The sequence below is a fragment of the Theobroma umbraticum genome, unplaced genomic scaffold, assembly GCF_002168275.2.
Source record: "Theobroma umbraticum cultivar Fairchild unplaced genomic scaffold, ASM216827v3 scaffold_56.0, whole genome shotgun sequence".
NCBI classification, from domain to species: Eukaryota; Viridiplantae; Streptophyta; class Magnoliopsida; order Malvales; family Malvaceae; genus Theobroma; species Theobroma umbraticum.
In genome coordinates, this window is record NW_018397256.1 from 9,748,071 (window position 1) to 9,762,290 (window position 14,220).

Sequence of the window (14,220 nt, forward strand, 5' to 3'; positions counted from 1 at the left end):
AATCATGCAAGAACAGTATGAACTGGAGAGAACCATACTGAAGGATATCTGAAACCCACCTAAAACCCCACATTGAGAGCCTCCTAAGCTGAGCTCTTTAGGAAATCAAAGCTTAGCTCTTGAAACCTTCCCTTATTCTGACACTTACAGTTCACAAATTTTAAGCTTCTAACTGACGCCATGGCTTTATCTCTGAAAGATTCTGCAAATTCCCCAAAACCCAATTTTCTGATAGGTGAAAACTACCAACTTTCTCTAAAAGAATCCCTGGAAGCTGTCCTAGCTGAAACCCACAAAGAAACCCCAAATTTCTCTGTTTTCATTGATAAATTCTATGATTTAATGCAAGCAAAGATTGACCCACCTCTGGAATCCATCTGGGTATACTCTGCTTTGTCGTTTCGAAGCCATGATTTTGCAAATGAAGATCCGTTGAATCAATTATCAATCATAAAGGATCTCTTTCAGTTAGTTTCTTCATGTTCAAGTCCCTGTAGTTCTTCTAAAAGCATAGCATTGCTTGCGCCAATTGTTTTAGAGGTTTATAAGTTAGTTGTGGAAGTACTAGGAAAAGAGTTGGGTTCAAAGAGGGAGAAGAAAGTGATTAAAAGGGTAAAGTCTATGGTTGAAGTGATTATTGGCTACATTAGCATGTGCTGTTGTAAGGAATTGAGTGAGGAGAGTGAAGGTGTTGATGTGAATTTGGTAATTCCGTTTGAGGATTTGGTTTCTATTTGGATGGATAGAAATGCAAATTTACAATCTTTTTTGCCGTTTTTGAGTGATGAGATTTGTAGAGTGATTAGGGAAAGAGGGTTTGATGTGAATTACTTGGCTGGTGTAGTTATGGTGGAGGCATTTTTGTTGAAACTTTGCTTGGATTTAAGGCTTGGGACTGAAGGGATGGTGTTGGAGAAAGAGTTGAGAAGTTGGGCTGTTGCTTTAATCTCCAGCTTTCACAACTTTTATTTCTTTGGTTAGTGCTCTGTACTTTTTGTCTGAATTTTAATTGTTATTATTTGTTTGGTAATGCCTGAGGTAATTGTTTGGCTTGATTTTCTGTAAGTATTTTGCATTACATTATTCTCAGTTAAGTGTGTACTTCTACTTAGATGTCTGAAGAGCATTTATCTGCCAAATATTTTCAACATTGTCTAAATCTTAAGCTTATATGTGTGTTTTAGATTCTGTCTTTTTTTTTTTTTTTCATTTTTAGCAAAATGCATTCGTTTCTCTTGACTGATAGTAATGTTGTTCAGTTCTTACTTGGGTATATTTGGATGCCTTTTGCCTTGGACAAATTTCAAATCATGTGAAACAATGTGAGACATTACATATTGTGCACTGTTGAGCAGTTCCCCTTTGGTTTAGCTTAATTTGTTAACTTTGCCTGTCTCAAATAGTCTCTATATTGTTTCCTTAAAAAGATGTACTGATTTTATTATTACCTTTTTCCCCATGATTGCACTCATTTTCCCTTAATTCATATTTGCAATACTTACAATCTGATCGTCACTTTGTGCTGACCAGAGATACTTTTGAGGGTGCTGCTGCAGCTGGCATTGCCAGTGACTTCCTTTCTGGTTAGTTTGCTGTGCTTGGATATTTAATTTTTTAATATCTCTTCCTCCTCTTTTTAGTAGTATGTTTTTGTGCTTTGTATCAACTTGTCTGCCAATGCTCACACGTGTTAAATTTGTATGAGTTGTAAGCTGTGGTTCTACATTTGAAAATTGTGTTTGTCTGCCTATGCAAATGCTTAAATCATCCAAATGCATATGCTGCATTAATGGTTCTGCATCAGTGGATCATGGCCTCTAGCTGCCTCTCTTATCCTTTACTCTCTTCCCTCTTTGTCCCAGCACCTTAACTGATTCCCCATAGGAACAATGATTGCTTACAGACCAATTTATTTTTAGGATTTAGCTGTCTATTTTAAGCATTGAGTGATTCCATGCTGCAAGGTGATAGTTATATCCTTTTCCTGGGAAAAATAATGGATTATAGGCATTAAGTGTGGGCAGGGAGAATGAAGTATCAGTGGCTTGAGAATGGAAGTGTGTCCATATCTTCATGTTCTTTCTACTATCCATAGGTCTGGTGCAACATGTGCTTGAACTTGGATCTGGGCTTCCATTTTGATATACGTTGAGCTCAGTTGATCCCATCAATCATATGTACTACGTCATGCTTAGAGAATTAAGCTTGTTGATAGATTTTGTTTGTTAGTCAAAATTTAAGGGACACTCCATGCAGGGACTTGAAGATGGAGTTCTGCTGAGAAATATTTTGTATGATGCTGTTATCTTGGTGGAGTATTCTTTCCTCAAGTCAGAGACAGTTCACCTACCAGCCGAGCACATAAAAAGTATTGCCATGACAAGACTGATTGTCACACTTGAAGGCATTGAGTTTTCCAGGTATAGATAAATGTTATGGCTCAAATTATAATTAATGAAGCCTGCATGGTATTTACCTCCTCATTTGGTTTGCTGTAGAAAAAATGGGGATCAAAAAAGAGCTACTCGTTATACAAGTGCCTTTGCCAATTCTCATTTACCCTCTCAAATAATCCAATGCATCATGAGGCAGATTGGCATGGATGAGAAAGCAGGAAAAACAAGTGGATCCTCACCTAAAGCTCTTATTAGTGAGTACCTCCACTAGTCATTTCTAGTGTCTGCAATTACTGTAGCTTCTAAGATACATTACTAACTGTTTTCTTTGTTTTTTCACTGCAATTAATCCAATTGTCCAGAGTGGCTACTGAACCTGGAGAAACAAGGGATAAAGTCATTTGATGATAGCATCTGGAAATGCCGTGCCAAATTACTTGTTGATGATTCCAAGGCAGACTATGAGCGATCAGGATCAAAGTTAGATGGGAAGAAACTCGAGGATGATCCTCTCTTTTACATGGATAACCAAGGGAAAGAGGAAAATAAAGATGAAGAGAATAATATGAAAAATGAATCTTTGACAGCTGCATTTATGACTGCTGCTCATTCAATGAGGCTGATAGATAGCTCCAGGACAAAAAGGAAAGGAAATGGAAGTGCAGACAGGGAGAAGATCAAGTATTTTAAGTATGATCTTTGCAGCAATTCTGAATCAGCTAAAGACAAGGTCTCAGCTGTTACTAATGATGATTTGAGTAGTGAGAGTGAAGTTGAGAACCCACTCTCTGATGAAGAGGCATAAACTTTTGATGATTTGTTGTCAATTTCATTTCCTTATTAACTATACCAACTCCCAGAAAAGAAAAAACTTAGGATTTTGTTTAACATCAATGTTTTTGATTGGCTTGAAAAAGAATTGCAGGTAGAATATACTCCCTTTATTCATCATAATATCCCCTGGAATAGCATTTTCTTTTCCATGACAATATGGACCATGTGGCTTCAACATAACAACAAAGTGTTTGACATGGCAAAAGGGGCTTCTCAACTATTTCACAACATCAAAGAAAAAGCCATCCAGCATGGAAGAACATAACAAAGAGTTAAACAGACAATGAAGACTACCATCATCAATGCTTGGAAAACCCACCAAATTTGGGATGTTCCAAAATTAAGGCGGATGGATCAGTTTTGGGCAATCCGGGAAAGGTTAGGACAGGAGTGACTTGTGATCATAAACACTGTATTTGGTTTGGAGGAGTTACTTGTGATCATAAACACTGTATTTGGTTGGACGGAAAGACCAAAAGATGAAGGAAAAGGGTCATTTCCTTCTCTCTAAGAAGGAAAATTAAGAGGGGAGGAAAGTGAGTGGATTTGCTCCTTTCCTTTCTCTCAAAATCCAACCCTTTCAAAAGTGAGAGAAATACACTCACTCAACTTAAATTGATCATTTTATTTGCAACTTTATTCAAACTTTCCTTTCTTTCCCTTTTTCTTTGCCAAACTTAATGCAAGGTAAATTTATAGCTGGGATTTCAAGTAAGTTGCTAGTAACTGTAAGTGTTGCTGCTAAGTTGTGGGCTTTACGAGGTGGTTTCCAACTGACTGACATTGGCCTTGAGACTGATTCCCCATGGCCATACATCTATTGAGTTTGCACAAATGGTGGTGCCTCTGAATTCACAGCCTTTAATCTTGATTGAAATTTGAAATAATTTTGTGTTCATTCGTTCTACATTTTATCAGCTTCTCCATCTGCATATTAATCTCCTTGATATTTGCATAAGAAGTATCCTGTGCATAAAACATGTAGGTTTCACCATGGATCTCAAGCCAACTGCCCCCTGGCTGCTTTTTAATTCCTTGCTTGCACATTAACGCCCTAATTTTCTCAACTTCATCCCACTTTCCTCTAGCTGCAAACATGTTGGATAACGTCACATAATTATACTCTAGTTCAGGTTCAAGCTCAAAGAGCTTTCTGGCAGCTCTTTCACCAAATTCCACATTACTATGCAGTTTACAACCCCAAAGAACAGTATCCCATATCATGGCATTTTCGGTTAGATTCATCTCCTTCATAAACCTTTCAACTTCTTCAAATTTACCTGCTTGACAAAATACATTGACCATACAAGCACAATGTTCAATCGTAGGAGTAATCATGTAGACCTTGCTAATTGAGTCAAAATACATTTTTGCTTCTTCGATTAAACCCAATTGACTGCATGCAGAAAGAACACCTATAAATGTAACCTCATCAGGAAGGAAACCTTCATCTAACATAACTTTGAAGGCTTCAATGGCCATCTTTCCTTGCCCATGCTGAGTGTATGCACATATAATTGTGCTCCATGAGACCGTATTCCGGAAATCCATTTCCTTAAAAATAGCCTCAGCATCTTCTATGCACCTGCTTTTTCCATACATATCAATAAGTGCACTTGCAACATAGGTATCATTTAGAAGTCCAGACTTTATTGACATGGAATGAAGTTGCAGCCCACTTTCCAGCATTCTTAAGTTGTGGCAACCACTAAAACAGTATGAGAGAGTGAATTCATTGGGCTTAAATCCTTCCTGTTGCATCCTATTGAACCATTTGACAGCTTTCTCTCCCTGATCAGCTTGAGCATAACTGGCAATGATGACAGTCTCATCCAATGAACTCTTTCATTCAATTCATTAAAAAGTAACTCAGTCTCATCCAAGCATCTGTTTTTGGCATACATGTCAATAAGGGTTGTTCCGACAAAGTTATTACAATCAAGCCCATTCTTCATTATATGCTCATGTACTTGCTTTCCAAAATCAAAATTTTCCAGGGTGCCATTGGATCTTAGAATGCTAGCAAAAGTGTAAACGTCGGGCCTAAAACCTTCTGCAAGCATCATGTAGAAGATTCTTGGTCCCTGATGATAGGTTTCACAGTCACGAGGACCAGACAAAAGCGAATTCCATGAAGTTGAATCCCAAGAACTCATTGCATTAAACACTTCCCAACCATTTTGAACAGATTTCATTTGCATATACATGGTGATAAGCGCATTGCTTAGAAACTTGTCAGATTCAAAGCCAAATTTAAGTATACAAGCATGAATGCTTTGACAGAAGTGCAAATCACTGAAATTGGATGCAGTACGAACAATACTAGCAAAGGTAAGTTGATTTGGTCTCACCTCTTTTTGTCTCATTAAGCAGAACATCTCTGCTGCTTCTTGACTCTTGCCTTGCCCATCGAGGCAGTTGATCATTGAAGTCCAAGCAACCACGTTGGGAACCTTGATGGCCTCAAAGACCCTTTGTGCATCCTCGCCAACCCCACACATGGAATACATATCAATAATGCAGCAACCAAGATATTCATCAATATCAGAGCCAATCTTAACTGCCAGACAATGTACAACCCTATCCCCTTGCAAATTTCCCAAACGCGCACAACTCTTAAACACAGTCGATAAAATGAACTTACTAAACTTCGTTTCTGTTCCTTTCATCCCACAAAACCACTTCAAAACCTCTTGGCTATCACCCATCTTTGCATAACCATTGAGAAAAGCACTCCATGACACAACATTCTTCTCTGGCATGCAAAAGAATGCTCTTTCTGCATGTTCCATCTCACCACATCTCGCATAGAGGTCAACAACAGCAGAAGCAACAAATGTATCTAATAAAACCCCAATATTAATCACTTCTGCATGCAACTTGTTCCAAAATCTAACTCAAATCCCGTAGAACAAGCTTTCAAGGCTGTCACTAAAGTGAACCCATTTGGCCTGGCACCATCTTTTTTCATATTACAATACAAATTCACAGCACGATAGGTATGTCCCTCGGATACTAACCGTGAAATGAGTACAGTCCAAGACATAACGTTTCTATTTGGCATTTCATCAAGAACCTGACAAGCGCAGCCAAAGCTCCCGCATTTTGTGTAAAAATGCAGCAACGAAGTCCACGAGGTCAAACCAATTTTTATCAGCTGCCCGTGAATTGCCTTCCCAAAATTTAGAGATCCATTTGAAGCAGAGTCTCGTAGCAGCCTAGAGTATTGGGATGAAGTAAAGTTTCTTGCTATGAAATGGCACTTCGTTGGGAAGGTTTTAATCAGCAAAGATTCACTGCTACAATGAATTGAAAACACACTAAGCATTGAGTTGCATTGTATTTAAACCAAAGGTTCATTCTTCAACCTTTTACATTTCTTCAACAAAAAATGGAGTCATGCGCGTCTCGGGGGCACATTAGAGAGAGAATTGTCTCTACCTCCGACTGAGTCTGAGCCAGCAGCTCTGGTGTATACGAGACTTTGCCTTTCCGGTCTAAACATCTTCAACATGAATTGTAGTTCTGTTTTCTAGCCCGATCAAACGTCCATCGGCCGATCTTCAACATTAGCTTTTTAAGATAGTAATTTTTTTTTAAGATAGAAAAAAACTGCTTCCTTCCTCTCTCTCCCTCTTTCTCCTTATCGATCTCTCTTTTCTTTCTCCCTTTCTGCGAATCATCCACAAAAATTAAAGAAAAAAAATCAAAATTTTAAATTACATTCAGATTTTTTTTTTTTTATCATTTTTTTAGTTTTGAAAACTCTTTTTAGTATTTGATATTTATCAGTTATTGTTTGATATAATAATTTTGTGATGTTTATTTATTTTTAAATTTTTTTATGTATATAATATTTATTTATTATGATTGAAATAATTAATCAAATAAGTCAATAATTATTGAGATAAATTAAATAAAATTTTAAAAGTTAATATTTATATTCATTTGTGGTAACTCGGTTTTAAATAATTTTTTTAAATATAACAATATGTTGTACTATAAGAGAATTAAAATAAATTTTAATTTTGTTGACAACAAGAATTGCAAAATTCTTTCAATGATTCATAATATTAAGTTAATTTATAAATTTCAAAAGTTAATTTTGAAAAACAACAATAAATAATTTTTTATATTCTTTTTGTATCTTTCAATGATTCATAATATTATAGGAGATATTATATATTTTTTATTTATTAAATACCTTTTATGATAATTTTAATCAAAATAAAAATTTATATAAGTTATTTTATCAAAAAAGTAAATTTATCAAATAGTTTTAACTTAATTATAATAGTTATTATTTTTTATAATAGTTTTTTAAATTAAAAAAATTTCGTAACCAAATCAAAACAAATGTTATATCTAATTAGTACTCAAATATTTTATTTATTGGTTAATGTATGATGTTTTATTTAAAAAATAAGATTTCAATCCTCTTTTTTCAATTAAAAAAAATAGTGTCTGATAGACAATATAAACAAGTGGTTTGAAGTTTGGAAACAAGTATTTCGATGCCATGGGTTGGATTCCTCAACAAAATATAAACATTTTGCATGTAACGTCTGATCATACAGTGTCAGGTTTTAATTTCTGAATAAAGATTAGGGAAGGAGCATGTCACGTGTGCATTGTAGAACACCATAAATAAATTCTACCCAATCCAAATACCAAACAAAGTGCACCAAATAAATTCATGCACACTTGGATCTGCCAAATATTTCACCTGGAATTCTGCCTTATTAAAACCAGCCACGTGAAAAAGTGGTCGTCTCGTCTGGTTTATCCTTCCAGTTGGCGTTTGTCACTTGCCAAACTGGTAAATTTTGACCTACATATCTTTGAGTACATGCTAAGACACACTATTCTCACAATGCATTAATTACAAATTTATTTTATAAATAATATCTTAATTGATAGAATTTTTTTTCCATAATTCTTGAGGATAATAATGCATTGAAGTGATAGGATAGTATAGGATAGGATCAAGTGATAAAAAGGAGTTAGCTATATCTTGTAATTTAAATAAATTAAAAAAAGGTGAAAAAAACATACATGTTTTTTCTTTTGATAGTAAAAAAAGAAAAAAGGGATAAAGGTTAAGCATGTAGTAAATAGTTTGGCATCAATTTCTACATGGATGTGTGGACCCCAACTTTAAAAGGACAATATGTGGTGGACCCCACCTTCACCAACAAAGAGTTTTAAACAAAATACGGTGTGGACATTTGCTACCCATTGGATTGGGTTGTCTATCATGCATCATGATCAACATAACATGGTGACTTTATAGATTTAATTTTGATGTTACTTTGATGATTTATTTTAAGTAATGGAAATGGAAAAGTCATGTGTTGGTGACATTTGTCTTTGTTTTTTTAGGCTATGAATGGACAATAATTAATGAGCTCTAATGTTTAGACGAAATTAAATAAAATTTGATAGAATGAAATGGTACTATCATGGAAAATGATATGAAAAAAAAATATTTACATAACAATATGATTATTATTGGAAAAAGATGGCATGATTAATCAATTTGAGTCAGATGAACGGCAAAGCAAACACCAAATTGTAACTTCAAAGGCCATATTATATCCATGTAGAAATAAATAAAGAAAAAAAAATATCCAAATGAAAAAGTGATAATTTAATTCGTAAAATGGGAAAGACGTGGAACCCACAAAAAGGGCATCCAATGACAGACGTACAGATCACTACGGGGCCAATCATTCTTTTTTAAGTCAAACCAAATGACAATACCCCCCTGCTCCCTAATTATTTAAAAGAAAAGAAAGAGAAATAGAAAAAAAGGCGAAAAAATATTCACCAACAACCGAGCCCATTTGGGTAAATCCGCATCTTTCGTCGGCTCTTAACGGCGTCGTTTAAAAGATTTTATGTTTTAAAATAGTGCCGCGTTTTTGACAGGATTTGACCGAGGGTTAAGATTTGACCAGAGTCAGGGGTTAAAACAAGTAAATCCATTTGTTTCCTAAAATGCATCGGTGGAGCTCCACCTCTGATTAAAAAAAAAAGAAAAAACACAAGAAATAAACAAACAGAGCGAGCGAGCGAGCGAGAGAGAGAGAACGAGAGTTTTCGAAGAGAGAAAGAATCGCTTGCTTTATAAGCCATCAAAGCCAGAGGCTTATATTTCCCGAGGAAGAAGAAGAAGAAGAAGAAAGAAGCAAGAGAGAGAAAAGCTTTTATTGTTTTTTAAAGAAAGCTTTTCTTTCTTTGTTTGAAGTTAACAGAGAAAGAGCCACGGCCATGGCTGAGTCAAACGATTCCATTCCTCTTGATACAGAAAAGATCTATATGGGTGGGAAGGTTCGTTCCCGCTCCATTTTTCTTTATTTTTCACTATTTTTTTTTGTTTTCATTTTATATTCTGCATTTTGATTTCTGAATTGGGGTTAGTTTTATGGGGAGAAGAACCCATTTTTTCTGTTCTTTTGAAAATGGGGGAATATTGGGTTGATTCGAAATTCATTGAATTTAATTCTGCAATATTTAGAATTTAACGAAATGGGTATCATCAGATCTATGCATTCTTTATTTGGTCAAATTTATTATATATTTTTTCTTTTCTTTTACATATTTAGTAAGCTCGGTTAGTTTCCATTAGTAGTTTCAACTGTCCTCCGTTTTTTTTATTTATTTATAAAGCAATCTTTTTTTGGTTTTTTCTCAACATTTTTTGTCTTTTTTTTCTGATCTTGTGTAATTCTCCAATGTTACTTGTTGTTGCAATTGCCTTTGGATTTATCTGCTTTTAGTGTTCTTTTTTGATTGTTTGGAGATTCTTTCCTTCTTTGTTTGTTGCTTCTAATGGCAAAAGAAGTTGGATAATGGATTCTTCCAACTATTCATTCTTCGGGATTATGCAACGTGTGTTTGCAGTTAATTGAAAAAACCTTGGCTGTACCTTTTTCCTTGTTTCACTTTTATTTTATTATATTAATATTGTCTAGCTGTAAATTTACAATTTTTGTTTACATCAACCCATTGTCAATGTCTGCTTTTAATATGAGAGATTCCGTGCTCTCTTTTTAGACTGTCATGTCTTTTGAAGAATGCAATGATTGATATCAGGAACCACTCATTTGATTTTGCTTTTCTTTTGCAAAGTAATGTTAAGTTGGATTTCCCTAAAAGAGGTGAGTGCACATGGGAAGTGCTTCTTGATGAATAAATTTATTTAGATAATTTAGAGTGTTTCTTTTCTTTTCTTCCTTTTTTGTAAAGGGTCACATGAAACAAATGATTTGTCTTACATAACTAATAGTTCTTCTTTTTGAACAACTACTTAGGTAGTTAGAAAATATTACGGTACTCAAAGTTTCAATGCATCTCATCTATGATTGTTTGGAATGCTTAACCATATGCGTTGATTAGTATGCATCTTTTATGTGTTTATAATGTGCTTGCCAAAACATCTTTCAGGAACATCATGTACGAACGCGCTGTGGTTCTGTGTCTGTTATAGTATATGGGGACCAAGACAAGCCAGCCCTAATTACATATCCTGATTTGGCTTTGAATCGTAAGTATTATGGTGTTGGATACCAGAGCGTCTTCTTCCCTTTGTTTCTTATCTTCCCCGGTTATATGAATTTGTAATATATACCCAATTCAGGAGTAGTCTTTTGCGGTTTCTTCAATATACTCTTTTTCATTCATAATTTTTGTTGTTAGCTGGATCAATGCATCTATGTATGCACATTTACATGTTAGAGAAGTTCGTTAGGAAGCATTGCTTCTCTTAGTTTGTGTTTATCTCCAAGTCTGCTTTCTTACAACTCTTTTGTTCCTTATTTTGGTAATTTTCTTCAGATATGTCTTGTTTCCAAGGATTGTTCTTTTGTCCAGAAGCGGCCTCCTTGCTGCTCCATAATTTCTGCATTTACCATATTAGTCCTCCTGGGCATGAGGTCTGTAAATTAGTTGGCATATGCCTGTAAGATCTTATTTCTGTCATATATGGACTTTTTTATCTCTTGATAACACACTATATCAATTGTTGGATTCTATTACTTACATAGTTTCTTTTCTGGCACTTTCACAAGAGTTCTTGCAGTTGGGAGCTGCTCCAATTTGTCCAAGTGCTTCTGCACATTGTGTTGACGACTTAGCTGATCAGATCCTTGAGGTCCTTAACTTTTTTGGGTAATCAGATTGCTAATACCTTTTTGCATTGTTTCATTCTGAATTTTATGTACAAGACTTTTTTTTTATAGTTGAGGCTGCCAACTGACTTATGATAAAGTTGCATAGCATCTTACTAGAGAGTTATCTGGTTTTTCCGGTGTTTATGTTTTGATTGAAAGGGGGTTTCTTTTCCCATTAGGAGCAGTGGACGTCTTTGTTAACAAATTCATGGTTGAGATTATGTGTTAACTTTTTTTATTGATGGCATCAGGCTCGGTGCAGTGATGTGCATGGGAGTAACAGCGGGTGCTTACATCCTTACTCTGTTTGCTGTAGGTTTCTTTATGAATCCTTTGAGTAGTATTGTTTAAATGTTTTTGATGTACAGGTTCATTGACAAAGCTTTGCATTGCAGATGAAATACAGAGAACGTGTTCTTGGTTTGATACTTATATCCCCTCTTTGCAGAGCACCCTCTTGGACGGAATGGTTTTATAACAAGGTTCCTTCCTTAGATTGTTGGTTATATCTAACATCCTTTGTATTAAATTTCTATAGTATAACTAAAATGACTTATACTCTGTAGGTGATGTCAAATTTGTTATATTTTTATGGAATGTGTGGACTGCTTAAAGAGTTTTTGCTTCAACGTTACTTCAGCAAGGTATCCTAGCAGTCTATCTTGTAAGTTTCTTTTTGTATATCCTCACTTATTGAGTAGGTTGAGTGATGAGATTTATATAAATTGTAACAGGAAGTTCGTGGTAATGCAGAAGTTCCTGAGTCGGATATAGTTCAAGCATGCAGAAGAGTTAGTGCTTAAGCATTTCTTTTTCTTTTATTTTGGTTTTCTCTTCTTTCCTGGATAGCATGTATGCTGGATTTCGATTTCTCTTTCTGTTTCTTTTTCACCCTCTTTTAAATGGTGAATTTGAAAGTTGGCATACTTATTCCTATGGCATGTTTGTTTTCTTAGTTGCTGGATGAGAGGCATGGCTCAAATGTGATGCGATTTCTTCAAGCAATTAATAGGTATAAAATAATATGACTACAATTTTATTGTCACTTCTTTTGTTTGCATATTACTAGTCTTTATTACGTTGAATTTTCAAGTGCTCAAAACTTTGTTTTGCCAACCTGCAGGAGACCTGACCTTAGCAGTGGGCTGAAGAGACTCAGATGTCGTACCCTAATATTTGTTGGGGATAACTCACCATTTCATTCTGAGGCCCTCTACATGACATCCAAGTTGGATAGAAGATTTAGTGCCTTAGTTGAGGTAAGTAGTTCTTGGTTTTTGGGATTACCTATGTACCAGGGATTGCTTTGCTAAAATGATGTTGAATGATACTTGGATATTCTGCAAAGTCAGTGTCATGTACATTCTTAGTTACACTTATTTGATCTGGTCAATGTTACACATGATTTGCAAATCAGTAGGGGCATTTAGTAGTCGCTCACATACTCCAAATATACCATTATGGGTAGGCCAACCAGCCTCTTGGATGATAGTAAGGATTCCCATATGCATTAGGGGCTGTGAGGTTTAATTTATTAATAACATTCCTATAACATTGGTAAATTCCCATTTTTATTGATGTTTTCAATTAATTCCTGAGTCTTGTTTTTGATGACTAATGCTTTGTGTACCTAAATGAAAGTGCCAAATCTTATGCATAATGGGGGAGGATGGATTGCCTATGCAGGTCCAGGCTTGTGGATCAATGGTGACAGAAGAACAGCCACATGCAATGTTGATACCTATGGAATACTTCTTCATGGGGTATGGGTTGTATAGGCCTTGCCAGTTGAGTGACAGCCCGAGGAGCCCTTTAAGTCCATCTTGTATCTCACCGGAGCTTCTATCTCCAGAAAGCATGGGTTTGAAGTTAAAGCCTATAAAAACCCGTGTTTCCCTTGAAGTTTGATAGGGGGCCAGGGGTTAGAAAGATTGGATTTATTTTGTTCATTTTTTATAAAAAATTTTTGGTTTCTTTTTTGTTTTGGAAAAAAAAAAAAGCAAGTATCAGAAGGGTAGAAGCAGTTGGGATGGGGCTGTAGATACAGGAAGAATCTGAAGGAATATAGGGAGCGGTAACCGTAGCCTGCATTGATTCTTTTGTAGTCAGTCATAAAGGAGTCATTGAGCTGTGTTTATGTAAATTCCAAAGAGGACTCTGAATTTATTTATGATGATGACAGGCAACCAATAATGGAGATGAACTCTCTGATTATTGTGATTATTTTCCCATATTTCAGGGTCTCTCTCTCTCTCTCTCTCTCTCTCCTCTCTCTCTCTCCCTCCACCCCCGTGGCTGAATTGTCAATTTCCATGTTAATAATGCTATACATTTGGAGGATTTGGTAGCACATGGGGATGGGATGAACCCATTCCATGGCAGAGGAACATGCTTAATTAAATACCTTGTTATGGAAGATGTGGTGTTTTTGAGGTGGAGTTTTGACTTTAAAATTTGGAAAGAAGTCGACCTCCAGCTTTTTTAAAATGCAAAATTTATTTATCATTCCTTTCTATCCACGCAAAGCCTAAAATTATTGATTTGATAAAAGAAAATTGATGTAGAATTTGAACGTAAATACTACATGATTTGCTTGTGACGGAAACCATCAAGAAAAGAATATAAGAATGGGAAGAATTGAACGATGCATTTGAAAAGTTTGTTTTCATTTGGACCTTGCAGAAAAGAAAAAACGGAAATTCTTTTTGTTTTTTGTCTTTGCCTTGCTTTTATGGTTTGAATAGTCCAACCTCGTTTCCTTTTTTCTTTTTTCAACTGCGCATCATGCGGGCTGGCATAGTGTGCGGTGATCTAAC

At 35.4% G+C, this 14,220-nt stretch overlaps 3 protein-coding genes across 3 annotated transcripts; 2 read left to right on the top strand and 1 right to left on the bottom strand.

Annotated features, from left to right (window-relative positions):
- The first annotated feature begins 62 nt into the window (after positions 1–62).
- Positions 63–3,350, top strand: LOC110411216 (uncharacterized). The gene is made up of 5 exons (XM_021421269.2): positions 63–976; positions 1,531–1,583; positions 2,257–2,420; positions 2,499–2,650; positions 2,759–3,350. Exons 1-5 carry the CDS (start codon positions 181–183, stop codon positions 3,199–3,201), a joined length of 1,608 nt encoding a protein of 535 aa, XP_021276944.1. The 5' UTR covers positions 63–180; the 3' UTR covers positions 3,202–3,350.
- Positions 3,351–4,091: 741 nt separating this feature from the next.
- LOC110411215 (pentatricopeptide repeat-containing protein At2g27610-like) lies at positions 4,092–6,022 on the bottom strand. Its single transcript, XM_089782650.1, has 2 exons — positions 5,133–6,022; positions 4,092–5,040 (listed from the first exon to the last, which is right to left on the bottom strand). Exons 1-2 carry the CDS (start codon positions 6,020–6,022, stop codon positions 4,092–4,094), a joined length of 1,839 nt encoding a protein of 612 aa, XP_089638776.1.
- A 3,209-nt stretch (positions 6,023–9,231) lies between these two features.
- On the top strand, positions 9,232–13,637 carry LOC110410556 (protein NDL1-like). The gene is made up of 11 exons (XM_021420313.1): positions 9,232–9,563; positions 10,680–10,779; positions 11,070–11,167; positions 11,314–11,402; positions 11,656–11,716; positions 11,800–11,886; positions 11,971–12,048; positions 12,139–12,195; positions 12,361–12,416; positions 12,528–12,663; positions 13,091–13,637. The coding sequence occupies exons 1-11, from the start codon at positions 9,504–9,506 to the stop codon at positions 13,310–13,312; spliced, it is 1,044 nt and encodes a 347-aa protein (XP_021275988.1). The 5' UTR covers positions 9,232–9,503; the 3' UTR covers positions 13,313–13,637.
- Positions 13,638–14,220: the final 583 nt, after the last annotated feature.